Raw genomic sequence first — 18,790 nt, forward strand, 5'->3', positions numbered from 1 at the left:
ATTTCGCTGTCCATGGGGCTATTAAAGAAATGGGTGGCATGGAATGTTTGAGATTAATGAAGCATTGTTAAGTGCCAGTTTATTTCAAATAAATAAGGGTAGTGGATATTCATTTCAGTTACTGGATGGCAGAAATATCGAGTGCAGTATGGATACAAGGGGGGTTATACATCTAGTGTTCTGGTCTGCGACTCTGTGGACTCTTTTCACTGCTTGATGTATAGGACTCGGGGATGGCACCGTTTGCTGGGTTCCAAAATAATTTCAAAATGGCGTTTTGGCTGTTTGTGGAGTTCTTTGTTTAATTTTAGAACAGATGGAACGGGGGATTTAATTTGAACTTGGGTCAGTTATCCTAAATCACATCAGTTTGTGGTGTGGCATTGCATGAAATAGATGAGAAACTTATATATGGACTTACCAAGCTCTGTTGGAGTAAGCGTTCTTTAATTACTTTCATAAAATATGAACTAAATTAAAAATGAATTTAACCATCGTTCCTGGAATCTATCATCACAGGCGCACTGTCGTCCCAATTCTTACGGATTATATTTTAAAGCTCCCATTTCATAAGGATATATCGGAAGCTCCCCGTTCAAGGAACTATCAAAAGGCCCCAAGTCAGATGAATTATATTGAAAGAGCACCATACCAGACGGCTAAATATGCAAAGGTCGCACTGTTTATGTTAACATCACAAAATCCCATTCCATACCATACGGCTAATATGAAGGCAATCAGAGAGAACATAGTGTCCTTTTGTAAACGATATTAACTAAGAATATCATTATAGATCTTCATAATACATATATAGCGGATATTCTCCCCATGTTGACATATCATTTACATTAAGAACAGCTGATGACAGGGACAAATGGTCTTGAATCTTGAATTTCCAATATTTTTCCCATAGAGGAAACATATATCTATGTATCCTGAATGTTGCAGGAAATGAAGAGAATACTGGCCCCTGAACAAGTACATTTCAACATTCTGCATTTTTATTTTTGTATACAAGCCCATGGCACCGCAGAAGAGATGTCAAAAAGTGGGTGTATGAAGAGAAAAGTGAAATAGAATAGACTCTATGCCGATTTTTCATCTTTAAGAATGATAAAAACTACAGAAAATTATTGGAAACAGCCTATTTAGTTTAGTAACTTGTTCTTTCGGCAACTTGGATCTCTTCTTGAGGGTGTCATGAAGAGTACTGACAAGGTTGAGCAGAATCCATCTGAACCATGTTCGCCACCAAGGAAAAATACACAGGAAGATTACATACATCCCTAGTGGGATGCTCACCTGTAAATAAAACAAAATCCGGAAAGACATTAGAAAAGTATAAAATAAATGGTCTTAGTAGAAACCAAATTAGAATGTGCATGCGAGAGAGAACTGACAGAACCCAGATACTCCAGCAATGGCAAGCAAGCTAAAAGCCTTGGCCATATCAACTTCAAATGCAGCTGCATCCATTTTTAGTTTCGGTGGAGGACCTCGAACTGTAGGGTAAACAAAGATACCACTATCCTGATAGAATATAATTCAGATGAGTAATTTTTAAATTGGATAAGGTAAAATTTGAGAGAAATGGTGGCTGCAAAATTATTGACATGAGACAACACCCCATTCTCTTCTTGCAGCAAGATGTACATACTTTTTACAACAAATCCTTAAGTTCAAAATGAAATGGCTTTCACAATGACAATGTAAAGGCTAAAGAATATTATGCCAGTGTAATCATGTTGATCTATACCTGAATTTAAGAGAATGCATACAGAAAGCATCTAACACAACTGAGGAAAATACTTCACAGCAGAACTTATGATCTTCAATGAAAACTGTATTCTTTGGTTATAACGGTATATATATGAGTGTCTTGCTGCCTTAGTAAGCGGATTGTAGGCTTATATGAATTACCCAATTATATCTCTGTAACCTAACATGCGAAACATTATATCATATTCTTTTAGTTAACAGGTTCATAATCTTTGTTTTACACTTTAAGTACAGTTTATCTACCAGAATACCTATTTAAAAACTATTATGAGATTAATGCCAGGTTAATATAAGTATGGGATTAATCAAGCTTTGAACAACAGAGAATCTTTGACTTGTGCTGCATTGAGAGAGAGAAAAGGACCCCAAGAAGAGCAAGTAAGAGCAGCACGTAATTCCGTTCATAGATTGACAGCATCAATGTATTCTGGTGATGTTCTCATTGCTTCCCATACCTTGTCATGATTCCTGGACCAAATTCAGGTTGACTGTAGTCACCCAGTCACCATGGTTCTTCTTGACTTCACTATGCTTCAAATGGTAATAAAATTCAGCCCAAGATTAACAAAAGGTACTACAGGTCATGTGAATCACTTAAGAATTCTATGAAATTATTTGACGCTCTGCACCTTGTAGCAACCTCATGGCTCTTGAAAGGGCTGCCAAGGATGGTATAGTCTCTTGATCTTTATTTCCTTCACTTATGAAATTCTTCAAACTTGGAACTTTGTCCTTGACATAGTCCCCAAGAATTACATTCTTAATAATATGACCTGCATCACCGAACACATTAAGTGGTATCGTGCTCGAAAGTAATTAGTTACTAATTTTATCATCAGATATAACAGCCTAATCAAACAAGTTAATGGAAATCTTATCATTACCACACCTTCAATAAATTCGAAAGGTCCAGTAGAACATGACTAGTAACAGAGCCATATGGTAAAATACCTACCCCAAACAGTTTCTCCACTGCTTTAAGAAGAACTTGAGTTGTCCGACCACTTGGAATGCTTGAAAGTCTACGCAATCTTCAGCAACAATCACCTGACTAGGTCTGACAGAGGCGTATCAGATGACTCCAGCAGAACATGACCAACTTGCTTCAAGACTGTAGGATCCCTAGCAAACCATCCTAGATGAAAACTTGGAGTCAAAAGAATGTGTCACCAAATTAAAAAAGTGATAGAAATTTATTAAGTTTTCTAAAACAAACTATAAATTATCCATGCATGACAAACAAAATTTGTGGAAGAAGAGAAATCACAAATATTTTAGATAATAACCAGTTGGTCCATTTGGTAAAGCACACTGGTATTATTATTAAATTAACATAAAGCTTCCTTACTACAGAAGCAATTTCAAAATGCATTTTTAAAGATGTTAACACCATGTACTCGAAGTAGGTTAGTCAATACAAAATACTTACCTACAGTATCAAAAAACTGTGACATAGGAATTCTCAGCAGTAGAAACAGCACCAATGAAGGCCGAAACCCATAAATTCCACAATGTGATGCAGGTACTCTACACTTCTCCAGTGTCGGTGCCTGAGCGGAGAGAAGTTTTTCACTTAAAAACATGATAGGACAAGCGAGAAAACATAAGGACCTACAAGACAAATACTGACCCAAGGAAAAATCTAAAAGCTTTGCACCTACAGCAACAGCTGATCCCTAGAAGATCCTCCAGGTATCCGGTCAGGTGCCACACGGATTTGTGGGTGTTCATAATGTATATTTTCTCCATTTATACTGCCATATGATTATTCATTGTTTAATCAGTAATTAGCAAATTAACATTCAACGATGATACCTATGGAGGAGTCTCAAATCATCCTGATTATGAATTGACAAATAGTGAACTGTTCCTACTATTCAAAAGAGTAACACAAGATAAACTAACAACCTAAACCATCTGATTATGAATTGACAATTAGTGAACTTGTTTCCCTATTTCAAAAGAGTAACACAAAGAATAACTAACAACCTAAAACCAATACATTGGTTAAAAGAACTCCAACCTGTAGCCATTTCATCCATGACAGTTTTACCAATACATGTGGCACCTCCCCCAAGACAGCCAAAACAGCCGGAGCCGTTGACGTGGCTGCCGAATGAGTCTTACCCATTCAGGATGTCCAAATCCAGTTAATCCTTCCACATCAAATCTGCATACAAATTTCAAAAATAATAATAATATAATATCCAATACAACCAAAAACAATTTAAAAGAAAAAAAAAACAGCCAAGTCAATACATCAGTATGGAATATCGTCTATCTATTGTAAAGCACGAACTGATAGGAAACACAATGAAACTAAAGGCTGAAGTTCTTAAACAATTCAACACTTCATGTCTCACTCAACTTAAGCAAGACGGAGCGAAACACATAAGCTGAAACGACCTATGAACTTACAACAAAGATACTTCAAAATTCACAATACTCATGTTCCTACTTATCTTACTGATATGGTCAGAAGATCAGAATCCAACGGAATTCATTGAATTTAGAACAGAAAGGTATTACTTACATGTCTTTAATTGCAAAAGTGAGGACTTAAGGAAGTTGATGAGGTGAAGGGACTGGCTAGAGAATGAATTTTCGACGAAAGCTCATAATCTGTGTCTCTCCATTACTTCCACTGCCATTGTTCTCACCGTATATGGTTAGCCCAGCTTTATCTTGATGTGTACATAAACGGCAAGTCGTAGTATAGGTAGACTATCGCAATAAAACTTCTTTCAGCCAACAAGCATGCATGGACCGCAAGACATGTGGTGACTTTGTGGTACTCGCCATTGGACGGCGGCAGAAAGTCTTTGTTCATTGAATAATAAGACCCAATGGCCAGTGCAATTGACTAATTCAGAAAGTCCCCTGTTCATTTCACTTACAACACAGGAGCCCTGATCAGTTGACTACAATCAGAAAGATCCGTGTTCATTTGACTATATCATAAAGAACCCTACTATCAGAAAATTTCTGAAGGCCGGCAATTTGCCGAATTTAAATTATTATATTAATAATTGTGATATTTATATAGTAATTAATATAAGAAACTTGAATGGAACATATATTAATTGTGACTTAAGTTTTTTACTTAATTTTTTTTACACTCCTTGTGAACGGTTCACAAGGAATGTCAAAAATTAAATCACAATATCTGATCCAATAACTAGTTATTTTAATACTATAAACAAAATATTTATTATCATTCAAATATATCTATAATTTAATATAAAAAATTTATTGATTAAAATTTAATTAAAAAAATTTTAATAATATATTTTTAAATATATATATTTAAGAAAATATTAGGTGCATTTGGTTCCATATTTCTACCCATATTCACAATCCTATTTTCCAAATATTGTTAGACAATTAGGAAATATTACTATATTTTTTTAGTTCTTTAGACCCCTAAGTTATAATTTCATAAATACCCCCCCCCAAAAAGTTTAAAAATAACAAAAACACCCTCATCGACCCATAATTCGCAGATTGCCGGAATCTATAACAATGGCCTATACCATGATCGGAATGACCGGTAATTTAACCGATCTGGCCGTCAACGATAGCCAAATCTTGGCCATCGTGACCAACAATGACGATCATATCTTGGTCATTGTTGACGGCCAAGATGGACTTTTGCGGCCGTCAGCGACCACATCTGGCATAAATCTGATTGAAAAAGGTCATATCAACACCATACCTGTCAGATCCGACCAGTATGTGGTCATTACGCAATTCCGCCAAATTCTTACAATGGTGCGGAATCTGGCACTGCAAATAGTGGGAATGTTTTGTCATTTTACAAAATGTTTTTATATTGAGGTGTTTAGTTAAATTAGCAAACCTAAGGGTTTTTTTGTAAATTTTTAATTTTACCTAGTAATATTTCCTATTTAACTACCCAATTTATTTTTAAAATATATCAAAATAATAAAACAAACAGACCCATTATTAGCTAAAATATTACTGATAATAATATTTTAATTTAATTTTAAATTATATATAAATTTAATGAGTATAATTTATATAATTACTAAAAGAAAAGAAAAATGGTTGTCCCATATGCAATCCTGTGCTCCCCATGGGATTTCTTATCCCATTGATTTGGGATAAATAAAGGAGATTGGAACATCCAATATCAATCTCCTAAAATACCCAAACATGGGAAAAAATAGTCCAATACCCAAATTCCACCCATAATCCACCTCTCAAACATAACCTAATGATTATGACATTATATTATAAACATTAGTAATTAATTTACTAATTTACACAATACTTAATTAAATGATTAGAATTTTATTAATTATAACATTACATTATAAATTTATGGTATGATTACTTAATTAATTATAACATTCTATTATAAACAATATTACAATACTTAATTAAATGATTAAAAATTTAATTAATTATAATTAAACCCTAAACCCAAATAGTATATTTGTGAGGGGTGTATTTGTAAACTTTTAAGGTATTTTTATCATTTTTTAAACTAATAGGGGGGTAATTGATTTTTTATAGGGTACCCCGGAAAGGAACCAGAACCTACATTTTAGGTTCCGGTTCCTTGAATTGAAGAACCTGCACTGTGCGGTTCCAGTTACTTTTTTTGGGAACCTGCACTATGCGGTTCTGGTTCCGGTTCCCCCGGAAAATGGAGGGTACTCGAAACCGCTCACCCCTAAGTCCGAGACAGATGGGGCACGGGTTCGGATCTCCTGAGGAAGCTGACGACCCGCTTTTAACATTGCTCTCCATATTTCCTTCTCCAATCTCGTGTATAGTAGGCTTAGCAGCTACTATTTTATATCCATGACAATACAAGCGAGAGTTTATGTGACGGGTTTTAAGACTCGACTACGGTTAGCGGTTCTACGTTAATATTTATCACTTTTACATTATTTTTTCTTTAACCTTAATCGGTAAGGTTACACGCATCTCAATTAATCGTTATGAGATATTAGCGTAGCAAGCTACTGCCACAGTTTCCATTTAAATCACGAATACTCATATAAAGAATCGATCCTAAGACCGTGTGTCTTTTACCTTATTTTTATTATGAAAATTTCGGATTATACCCACAATTAAGTTTTGTTACACAGAAGAGAAGAGTTTGAAAATTCATCATTTAGCCACAGAAACACATGCGCAAATTCTCAAAATCAATGTCAAGTACTAAATTTTAATCAAAGAATGCATTTGATACGGCTTCTTCAAGTATAAATTATTGGCGGCATGGATTCTTTGCTTTTCCTAATCATCCTGCACATTGCCTGACATGTTACGATATGTGTATTGTGGCAGGCTAGCCTAAAATCTTTTGTGATAAATCAACTTACCTCTCAAATGCTAATGTTGTGTAGTTCCAACCTTGGTGAATACACAACTGAGAAATCAAATTTGATGATAGGTCTGTTACCAGACTAGCACAATCCAAGCTCTTTATCACAACTCAGATTCCTTCTCTTAACAATGTGCTTGAATGGCTCCAAAGAATAGTAAAATTCATTCCCGACCTTGTCTTTCTTTTTCTGTTTCACATCAGGCAATGGCTCAAACCAAAAGGATTTTTTCTTTGCCAACTTTACTCTGTAAGTTTCTTGAATATCAGCGTCAATGATGTGTATTTCAATAGGAATCCACGCGTCCAAAACCTTGCGGCTAGCTTCATCAAGTTTTTTTAAAATGTGATCTTCAAATTCCTGTGAAGGTGAAATCTTTAGGCTATCCCAACGAATATGATCTGTTGTAAGCTTCAACCTGAATGATTTGTTAGCTTCTATCACACTGTGACATAATCCTGTTCCTTTTTCGATCATATCTTCATTTCTCAATGGTTTTTGCATTATGTAAAGAGAATAAGTTTATGATATGTACTTGTGCAAAACCTGGTTTAATATGTGAAATCTCCTCACCATTTCCTTTACTGGATATTTCCTTTTTTAATGTTTTGCCTTCTATGCAAATTAATTGTTCTGTGATTACCATAAGTACATGTATAGTTTGCACTAATCCAACAATGATATTTATTATTATATACATGACAACAAAGTTATGGTTAGCTCATAGCTGTTACCTAAATCAAAATGAAATTTTGGTAATTGTTTCTTGGATCTAACCTGTCAAAAGAATTAGGGAAATCTTTAAAGATTGATAAAACCAGATGTTTCTGATGCTTTGTTACTTCAGTGCTCATCCCTCTTTCAATTTATTCAGGTGTTATAGGTTAGGCCAGTTGCATAGATTGTGTTAATGTTAGTTTCTGATTCTAGAGCTTCAAAAATTATGCTAAGTAGAATCAGATTGAGGATTGTCATCTTTATTTTTTTTCATATTTGATCTCCATTCTGATAACTGGACTGGTTATAACTTTAACTGTAACTGCAGCTGTGGACTAAAACTAAATGTTTTTTCGCAATAAAATTGAGGACTATCACTTGGATTTTCTTTCTAATAGCAAACTGCTTTAGCAGGAATTCAACATGATATGATTGACATAAATGGCTACAGTTCTGAGGGTAAACAAGAAATTGTTTATCTTCTGACTAACGACATCTCTTTGCTTGATTCTGAAGCTGCATCTTTCACATGTGCAACTGATTGAGTTTCATTTTCATAGTCAACCTCTTTTTTCATTATTTCTCCTTCTGCGATGTTAAAGAACATCCCTTCTCTAACCCTTTACTTACTCTAATAATGGCCGGAGTCTTTGTTCGCTGGTAACTTGATCCTGCAGCTGTCATTGACCTTGTCATGTTCACTTGTTCAAGAAGGATAAGTTGCATTCTCAATTTCAATGGCAACCGGTAATTTTTCATCATGTGTTGACACGCTTCTTGTGATAGTTTATGATATTCTATAGCTTTGCATACACTTGACCTTTCTTCTTCTGTTAGGTTAGGATGTTAACGATGCAAGTTATTCACCTATTCCTGACATTTGTTAAAGATCTAGAAGTACAAGAACAGACTACAAATAACTTGCATACCTTCAGATATATGTCAATGGTTTGGTAGAGGTTATCGTCGCAATGTCTAGCACTTTTTGGCAATGCTTCTGCAGTAACTGGAAATTTTTAGCTGTAAGATTGTTGTCCCTAGCAATTAGAGTAAGATAGCCATCCATGAATCTTCCCACAACTAATATTCTTGGAGCGGGATTTCTTAAAACAAAAGAAACATAATTACATCATATATAGTTTCATTTTCTCTATAATTTTTAACCAAGAGATCTGGCAGACAACATTGCTCCAACATGGAAGCTATTCTTCTTTCAAGCTTATCCAATAATTCACCATTAATTTTCATCATCAATCCTAACTTTAGAAGGTGAAGAAGAAATTTGCAGGAAACTGAATTTTCCTCCTCAGGTAGTACTCTAATCAAACTTTTAGTCATAACTCCGCGCAGCCTGTGATGAGTCAGGCTCTTGGGGGTCATATCGTGAAGTCCAATAATGATCTGCAAAAGCCATTTCGCTGTCCATGGGGCTATTAAAGAAATGGGTGGCATGGAATGTTTGAGATTAATGAAGCATTGTTAAGTGCCAGTTTATTTTCAAATAAATAAGGGTAGTGGATATTCATTTCAGTTACTGGATGGCAGAAATATTCGAGTGCAGTATGGATACAAGGGGGGTTATATCATCTATGTGTTCTGGTCTGCGACTCTGTGGACTCTTTTCACTGCTTGATGTATAGGAACTCGGGGATGGCACCGTTTGCTGGGTTCCAAAATAATTTCAAAATGGCGTTTTGGCTGTTTGTGGAGTTCTTTGTTTAATTTTAGAACAGATGGAACCGGTGGATTTTAATTTGAACTTCTGGGTCAGTTTACTCCATAAATCACATCAGTTTGCTGGTGTGGCATTGCATGAAATAGATGAGAAACTTATTATATGGACTTTACCAAGCTTGTTGGAGTAAGCGTTCTTTAATTACTTTCATAAAATTATGAACTAAATTAAAAAATGAATTTAACCATCGCTTCCTGGAATCTATCATCACAGGCGCACTGTCGTCCCAATTTCTTACGGATTATATTCTAAAGCTCCCATTTCATAAGGATAATATCGGAAGCTCCCCAGTTCATAGGAATACTATCAAAAGGCCCCAAGTCAGATGAATTATATTGAAAGGCACCATACCAGACGGCTAAATATGCAAAGGTCGCACTGTTTATTGTTAACATCACAAAAATCCCATTCCATACCATACGGCTAATATGAAGGCAATCAGAGAGAACATAGTCCTTTTGTAAAACGATATTAACTAAGAATATATCATTATAGATCTTCATAATCAATATATAGCGGATATCTTCCTCCATGTTTGACATATCTATTTACATTAAGAACAGCTGAACAGGGACAAATGGTCTTGAGATCTTGAATTTCCAACTATTTTTCCCATAGAGGAAACATATATCTATGTATTCCCTGAATTGTTGCAGGAAATGAAGAGAATACTGGCCCCTGAACAAGTACATTTCAACATTCTGCATTTTTATTTTTGTATACAAGCCTCCATGGCACCTGCAGAAAGAGATGTTTAAAAAGGTGGTGTTATGAAGAGAAAAAGTGAAATAGAATAGACTCTATGCCGATTTTTCATCTTTAAGAATGATAAGAAACTTACAGAAAATTATTGGAAACAGCCTATTTAGTTTAGTAACTTGTTCTTTCGGCAACTTGGATCTCTTCTTTGAGGGTGTCATGAAGAGTACTGACAAGGTTGAGCAAGAATCCATCTGAACCATGTTTCGCCACCAAGGAAACTGACACAGGAAGATTATCATACATCCCTAGTGGGATGCTCACCTGTAAATAAAACAAATTCCCGGAAAAGACATTAGAAAAGTATAAAATTAAATGGTCTTAGTAGAAACCAAATTAGAATGTGCATGAGAGAGAGAACCTGACAGAACCCAGATACTCCAGCAATGGCAAGCAAGCTAAAAGCCTTGGCCATATCAACTTCAAATGCAGCTGCATCCATTTTTAGTTTCGGTGGAGGACCTCGAACTGTAGGGTAAACAAAGATACCACTATCCTGATAGAATATAATTCAGATGAGTAATTTTTAAATTGGATAAGGTAAAATTATTTGAGAGAAATGGTGGCTGCAAAATTTATTGACATGAGACACACCCCATTCTCTTCTTGCAGCAAGATGTACATACTTTTTTACAACAAATCCTTAAGTTCAAAATGAAATGGCTTTCACAATGACAATGTAAAGGCTAAATGAATATTATGCCAGTGTAATCATGTTGATCTATACCTGAATTTAAGAGAATGCATACAGAAAGCATCTAACACAACTGAGGAAAATACTTCACAGCAGAACTTATGATCTTCAATGAAAACTGTATTCTTTGGTTTATAACGGTATATTATATGAGTGTCTTGCTGCCTTTAGTAAGCGGATTGTAGGCTTATATGAATTACCCAATTATATCTCTGTAACCTAACATGCGAATACATTATATCATATTCTTTTAGTTAACAGGTTCATAATCTTTGTTTTAACACTTTTAAGTACAGTTTATCTACCAGAATACCTATTTAAAAACTATTATGAGATTTAATGCCAGGTTAATATAAGTATGGGATTAATCAAGCTTTGAACAACAGAGAATCTTTGACTTGTGCTGCATTGAGAGAGAGAAAAGTACCCCAAGAAGAGCAGTAAGAGCAGCACGTAATTCCGTCCTCATAGATTGACAGGCATCAATGTTATCTGGTGATGTTCTCATTGCTTCCCATACCTGTTCATGTATTCCTGGACCAAATTCAGGTTTGACTGTAGTCACCAGTCACCATGGTTCTTCTTGACTTCATACCTATGCTTCAAATGGTAATAAAATTCAGCCAAAGATTAATCAAAAGGTACTACAGGTCATGTGAATCACTTAAGAATTCTATGAAATTATTTTGACGCTCTGCACCTTTGTAGCAACCTCATGGCTCTTGAAAGGGCTGCAAAGGATGGTATAGTCTCTTGATCATTATTTCCTTCACCTATGAAATTCTTCAAACTTGGAACTTTGTCCTTGACATAGTCCCCAAGAATTACATTCTTAATAATATGACCTGCATCACCGAACACATTAAGTGGTATCGTGCTCAAAAGTAATTAGTTACTAATTTTATCATCAGATATAACAGCCTAATCAAACAAGTTAATGGAAATCTTATCATTACCACACCTTCAATAAATTCGAAAGGTCCAGTAGAACATGACTAGTAACAGAGCCATATGGTAAATATACCTACCCCCAAACAGTTTCTCCACTGCTTTAAGAAGAACTTGAGTTGTCCGACCACTTGGAATGCTTGAAAGTCCTACGCAATCTTCAGCAACAATCACCTGACTAGGTCTGACATGAGGCGTATCAGATGACTCCAGCAGAACATGACCAACTTGCTTCAAGACTGTAGGATCCCTAGCAAACCATCCTAGATGAAAACTTGGAGTCAAAAGAATGTGTCACCAAATTAAAAAAGTGATAGAAATTTATTAAGTTTTCTAAAACAACTATAAATTATCCATGCCATGGACAAAACAAAATTTGTGGAAGAAGAGAAATCACAATATTTTAGATAATAACCAGTTGGTCCATTTGGTAAAGCACACTGGTATTATTATTTAAATTAAACATAAAGCTTCCTTACTACAGAAGCAATTTCAAAATGCATTTTTAAAGATGTTATACACCATGTACTCGAAGTAGGTTAGTCACATACAAAATACTTACCTACAGTATCAAAAAACTGTGACATAGGAATTACTCCAGCAGTAGAAACAGCACCAATTGAAGGCCGAAACCCATAAATTCCACAATGTGATGCAGGTACTCTTACACTTCCTCCAGTGTCGGTGCCTGAGCGGAGAGAAGTTTTTCACTTAAAAACTGATATGGACAAGCCGAGAAACATAAGGACCTACAAGACAGAAATACTGACCCAAGGAAAAATCTACAAGCTTTGCACCTACAGCAACAGCTGATCCACTAGAAGATCCTCCAGGTATCCGGTCAGGTGCACACGGATTTGTGGGTGTTCCATAATGTATATTTTCTCCATTTATACTGCCATATGATTATTCATTGTTTAATCAGTAATTAGCAAATTAACATTCAACGATGAATTACCTATAGGAGGAGTCTCAAATCATCCATTGATTATGAATTGACAAATAGTGAACTTGTTTCCTACTATTTCAAAAGAGTAACACAAAGAATAACTAACAACCTAAAACCAATACATTGGTTAAAAGAACTCCAACCTGTATGCCATTTCATCCATGACAGTTTTACCAATACATGTGGCACCTGCCCCCAAGACAGCCAAAACAGCCGGAGCCGTTGACGTGGCTGCCGAATGAGTTCTTACCCATTCAGGATGTCCAAATCCAGTTACATATCCTTCCACATCAAATCTGCATACAAATTTCAAAATAATAATAATAATAATAATCCAATACAACCAAAAACAATTTAAAAGAAAAAAAAAACAGCCAAGATCAATACATCAGTATGGAATTAGTCCTATCTATTGTAAAGCACGAACTGTGATAGGAACACAAATGAAACTAAAGAGCTGAAGTTCTTAAACAATTCAACACTCTCATTGTCTCACATCAACTTAAGCAAGACGGAGCGAAACACATAAGCTGAAACGATCCTATGAACTTACAACAAAGATACTTCAAAATTCAAATACTCATGTTCCTACTTATCTTACTGATATGGTCAGAAGATCAGAATCCAACGGAATTCATTGAATTTAGAACAGAAAGGTACTTACTTACATGTCTTTAATTGCAAAAGTGAGGCCACTTAAGGGAAGTTGATGAGGTGAAGGGACTGGCTAGAGAATGAATTTTTCGACGAAAGCTCCATAATCTGTGTCTCTCTCCATTACTTCCACTGCCATTGTTCTCACCGTATATGGTTAGCTCAGCTTTATCCTTGATGTTATCATAAACGGCTAAGTCGTAGTATAGGTAGACATATCGCCAATAAAACTTCTTTCAGCCAACAAGCATGCATGGACCGCAAGACATGTGGTGACTTTGTGGCTACTCGCCATTGGACGGCGGCAGAAAGTCTTTGTTCATTTGAATAATAATGACCCAATGGCCAGTGCAATTGACTAATATCAGAAAGTCCCCTGTTCATTTCACTTACAACACAGGAGCCCTGATCAGTTGACTACAATCAGAAAGATCCGTGTTCATTTGACTAATATCATAAAGAACCCTACTATCAGAAAATTTTCTGAAGGCCGTGCAATTTGCAGAATTTAAATTATTTATATTAATAATTGTGATATTTATATAGTAATTAATTATAAGAAACTTGAATGGAACATAATATTAATAATTGTGACTTAAGTTTTTTACTTAATTTTTTTTACACTCCTTGTGAACGGTTCACAAGGAATGTCAAAAATTAAATCACAATATCCTGATCCAATAACTAGTTATTTTAATACTATAAACAAAAATATTTATTATCATTCAATATAATATCTATAATTTTAAATATAAAATTTTATTGTATATAAAATTTAATTAAAATATTTTAATAATATTATTTTTTAAATATATATTATTTAAGAAAATATTAGGTGCATTTGGTTCCATATTTCTACCCATATTCACAATCCTATTTTCCAAATATTGTATGACACATTAGAGAAATATTACTATATTTTTTTAGTTCTTTAGACCCCTTAAGTTTATTAATTTCATAAATACCCCCCCAAAAAAGTTTAAAAATTAACAAAAACACCCTCATCGACCCATACTTGCCAGATTGCCGGAATCTATAACAATGGCCTATACCATGACTGGAATTGACCGGTAATTTACCGATCTGGCCGTCAACGATAGCCAAATCTTGGCCATCGTTGACCAACAATGACGATCATATCTTTGGTCATTGTTGACGGCCAAAGATGGACTTTTGCGGCCGTCAGCGACCACATCTGGCTATAAATCTGATTGAAAAAGGTCATATCAACACCATACCTGTCAGATCCGACCAGTATGTGTCATTACGCAATTTTCCGGCCAAATTCTTACAATGGTGGCCGGAATCTGGCACTGCAAATAGTGGGAATGTTTTTGTCATTTTACAAAATGTTTATATATTGAGGTGTTTAGTTAAATTAGCAAACCTAAGGGTTTTTTTGTAAATTTTTAAATTTTACCTAGTAATATTCTCCTATTTAACTACCCAATTTTATTTTTAAAATCATATCCAAAATAATAAAACAAACAGACCCATTATTAGCTAAAATATTACTGATAATAATATTTTAATTTTAATTTTAAATTATATATAAATTTAATGAGTATAATTTATAGTATAATTACTAAAAGAAAAGAAAAATGGTTGTCCCATATGCAATCCTGTGGCTCCCCATGGGATTTCTTATCCCATTGATTTGGGATAAATAAAGGAGATTGGGATACATCCAATCTCAATCTCCTAAAATATACCCAAACATGGGAAAAAATAGTCCAATCCCAAATTTCCACCCCATAATCCCACCTCTCAAACATAACCTAAAATAGAAGACCTGTCACCTACCATAATATGACACGAAAAAGAATTACTAGATGCATTTTCACAACAAATCCGGTTGAGTGAAAGGGAACTGAAATTAGGAACCTCAAAAAGATCATAGTCTTCTTCACAACTCAAGCTATTGAATGGAAAACTCAGATAACCATGGGACCTTGGCTCAATTGATTCAAGGCAGGGATCCTCTTCTGACTTCAAATATCAAGAACTGGCAACAAAGTACCAACTCATAAAATGAAGTCAATGCAAACTCCAGCAATAGCAAGAAAACATTCAATCAGTTCCATCCGAATCCTCATCAAAGATATACAAGTATGGGACTATTACAGGGGCCAGCCCACCGGATTCCCTTTCCGTGGACTCGATAGTTACTCTAGGAGTGTTCCAACCCAGCCGTTGCATGTAGACTGCATCATAGGCTTCAATGTTCAACCCAGAAGCAAGAAAAAGTTCCATCTCGTTCACAAATCGATCTGTTCTAGCCATTAGAAAAGGTCTTGCCGCATCAGAGACTAGAGCCTTAAAGTCTTCTTGTTTTGCTTCAGGGTTTTCTACTCGTCGCATATGCTCGTTTCTGGAAATCATAGCAAATTTGGGTAAGTTAAATTACAAGTTTCATCATACATAACCAAAAAACTGAAAACAAAAACGGTGTTTCAATTGATAGAAATTTCAAATCAATTACCATAAATTTAAGATGCAAGCAACACTGAATATTACCTCCTCAAAAATGAATCAACCACACCAACTATGTGATGCACAACAATTTCAACATCTTCCTCCTATAAAAAAGCAAGCAAACCAGTCTTAAATAGTCAACAAAATGTAGAGGAATTTTACTAGTGATATAACATATAACAAGTTTGCAAGAGGTAAATGCATGGCCAGCTCCTGTAAACAGCACAATTATAGACAATATCCATAATACAGGTGGTCCTAAACTTGCCAATACCAAAAGTTTTGTTTCATAGTCCAAAAGAGACACAGAAGACTAGAAATCAGTCTGTTCTAGTGAAAAAAAAAATTAAAGACAGAATCATGCCAATGCTATTAGATGCAGCTCCAAAATGCTAAAAATTTACGGTCAACAACAGGAACTTTTCAATATGTACTCCAAAAATCTAGTCAATTATCCTTTATTCTCACAAAGAAAACAGATCAAAATTGTCCAGTAATCTTGCTATCCCAATGAAATAGATTCATAATCTGAATTCGACAAGAAAAGCATCACCAGCTTATGTTCCAGAAAGCAATTCAGACAATAAAATATAGTGAAACCGTTTTCCTCCAATTTGGAGAAAAACATAGGGCTTCTTCTAAAGGTAAATGAGATAAACATTACAAGCATCACCAACTTATGGGTTATATTCCAGCTGAAAATGAGAAAATGGTATAATAATCGCCACTAGATGAACTTCAAAAAAAGAAAATTTCTGACAGCCAAAATAAATCTCAGTGTCTTACATAACTCACTCCATTGGAAAAAACATTCGCAGATATAGGTGCCATGATTACAAACAATGCTTTACTACATAAAAAGGATGGTTCAAGTAAAAGCTATATAACCAATATTCGGCATGGCAATTAGGGAATCTCCTTTTAGTTTCAGAGGATTTACTGTAGGGCTAATAGAGAAATTTAACTTTTAACTGGATGTCCAACCATGCTCTAAGTAAAGAAGGGCAAGAAATTGCAAGCACCAAGAGACTGATGAACATCATACCTGCATCAGAGCTTGGATTTCCCTTCTCAACCAACCAAGCAGCCACTGATTTGACTGAAGATACTTACCAGACTTCCAGTACCGAGAAACATTGAATATGTCATTTAAGATACCTGATTGAACACATAATTGACTGAAAAACATATATGGGGTACGAGTGATTTGTCAGAAGATAAATTAGCAGAATGACGGCAAGAAATTTAAAGTCAAAGAATCAAATGAAACGCTGCTTAAGACCTGATTCTGTGTAATAGCATTGCAGTCTATACTTATGGGCTTTTGAAAAGATAAACCTGCAATTAGAAAAAGTAAAAGAGTGAAAAAAGACATCTAATGAACATGTAAAGAAAATTTTGAAGAAAAGAGTTACCTATCCCCAGAATTTTGACCAATATAATGCCTTTGAAAATGAGTTCCATCGTATCCATAGATGATTGAAAAGTTCTCAGTCTGCATCTTGGTATAAACATAGCATAATCAGTAAAACTTTTCAAATTTACATCTTGTCATGGCTTGCCAGCCCACCCAACTAGAAAATCATATTAGCAGATGTCGTGAAGATGCTAAACAACACTAACCTTGCATAAAGGACACTTTACCGAAGAAAGCAGGCTCGAATGCTTGCTAGCAACCACTTTAGTCCATTGTATAATACAGTTATAACAAAACTTATCTGCACCACAGCAATGCAAATCCAAAGCCTTCACGAATGATCAAAACCGATAAATTCCACTTTCTTCTCAATCCATATATTCTAACTTGTAGCTAAATGCACATGCAGGCAGAATATTTTTCAAAATAAAAATTTGAAGTCACACTTAACTTCACAGATGTAATCCCCCAAAAATAAATAAATAAATAACAAGTAAATAACGCAAAGTACAACAATGTCGATTGCGAGCACAATTCCAGTACGTTATCGAAACAAGAAATATCAACAAATTAAAAATCTAATCTTTAACGTTAAATTCATTTTTGCCGCAATTAATTTCTCTTCGATTCTATATAAAATCGTCACTTTACCAATAAACAAATTTAATGAATACATAAGCGATATCTTCCACTGTTTCGACATAAAGGGCTTTCTTAAATTAATGTTTTGGAGAAACCCAACTCATGAAAATGTCAAAAACATATCCTAGAAGAAACAAAAGATAAACCCAATTTTATTTATTTTATTTTCTTTTCCAGTAATTTTCTAGGCAACCAAACAAAGGGTTGGAGTGAACATACGGTAGCATTTATCAAGATAGGAGTCTTGAACCATGGGTCCGAGACAGATGGGGCACGGGTTCGGATCTCCTGAGGAAGCTGACGACCCGCTTTTAACGTTGCTCTCCATAATTCCTTCTCTAATCTCGTGTATATTAGGCTGAGCAGCTGCTACTTTATATCCATGACAATACAAGCGAGAGTTTATGGGGCGGGTTGTAAGACTCTCGACTGCGGTTAGCGGTTCTATGTTAATATTTATCACTTGAGTAAACGACATATTTCCACCCAAGGTTGGACGGAAGCTTGAGTTACCATAGGTTCCATTTATTCCAGATTCCCACCTTTAAAGTAATAGTGTTATAAATTTTTAGGTTTTAGAGAGTGCAATTATCATAATACCCTTAACCATAAATTAATAAATTATGTTTTAACCCCTAAATCAGTAGAATTATAAAACTTA

General features: G+C 35.0%; 1 protein-coding gene and 2 pseudogenes across 1 annotated transcript; all 3 read right to left on the reverse strand.

Moving 5' to 3' along the window:
- Nucleotides 1-1,198: 1,198 nt before the first annotated feature.
- Nucleotides 1,199-7,643, reverse strand: LOC116139855 (annotated as a pseudogene).
- A 2,419-nt stretch (nucleotides 7,644-10,062) lies between these two features.
- Nucleotides 10,063-13,734, reverse strand: LOC116139860 (annotated as a pseudogene).
- A 1,891-nt stretch (nucleotides 13,735-15,625) lies between these two features.
- LOC116139933 lies at nucleotides 15,626-18,472 on the reverse strand. The gene is made up of 7 exons (XM_031425579.1): nucleotides 18,349-18,472; nucleotides 17,694-17,788; nucleotides 17,486-17,565; nucleotides 17,353-17,408; nucleotides 17,116-17,228; nucleotides 16,113-16,174; nucleotides 15,626-15,966 (listed from the first exon to the last, which is right to left on the reverse strand). Exons 1-7 carry the CDS (start codon nucleotides 18,455-18,457, stop codon nucleotides 15,666-15,668), a joined length of 816 nt encoding a protein of 271 aa, XP_031281439.1. The 5' UTR covers nucleotides 18,458-18,472; the 3' UTR covers nucleotides 15,626-15,665.
- Between the last annotated feature and the right edge of the window lie 318 nt (nucleotides 18,473-18,790).

Source organism: Pistacia vera, unplaced genomic scaffold (genome assembly GCF_008641045.1).
Source record: "Pistacia vera cultivar Batoury unplaced genomic scaffold, PisVer_v2 Contig1105, whole genome shotgun sequence".
Taxonomy (NCBI): domain Eukaryota; kingdom Viridiplantae; phylum Streptophyta; class Magnoliopsida; order Sapindales; family Anacardiaceae; genus Pistacia; species Pistacia vera.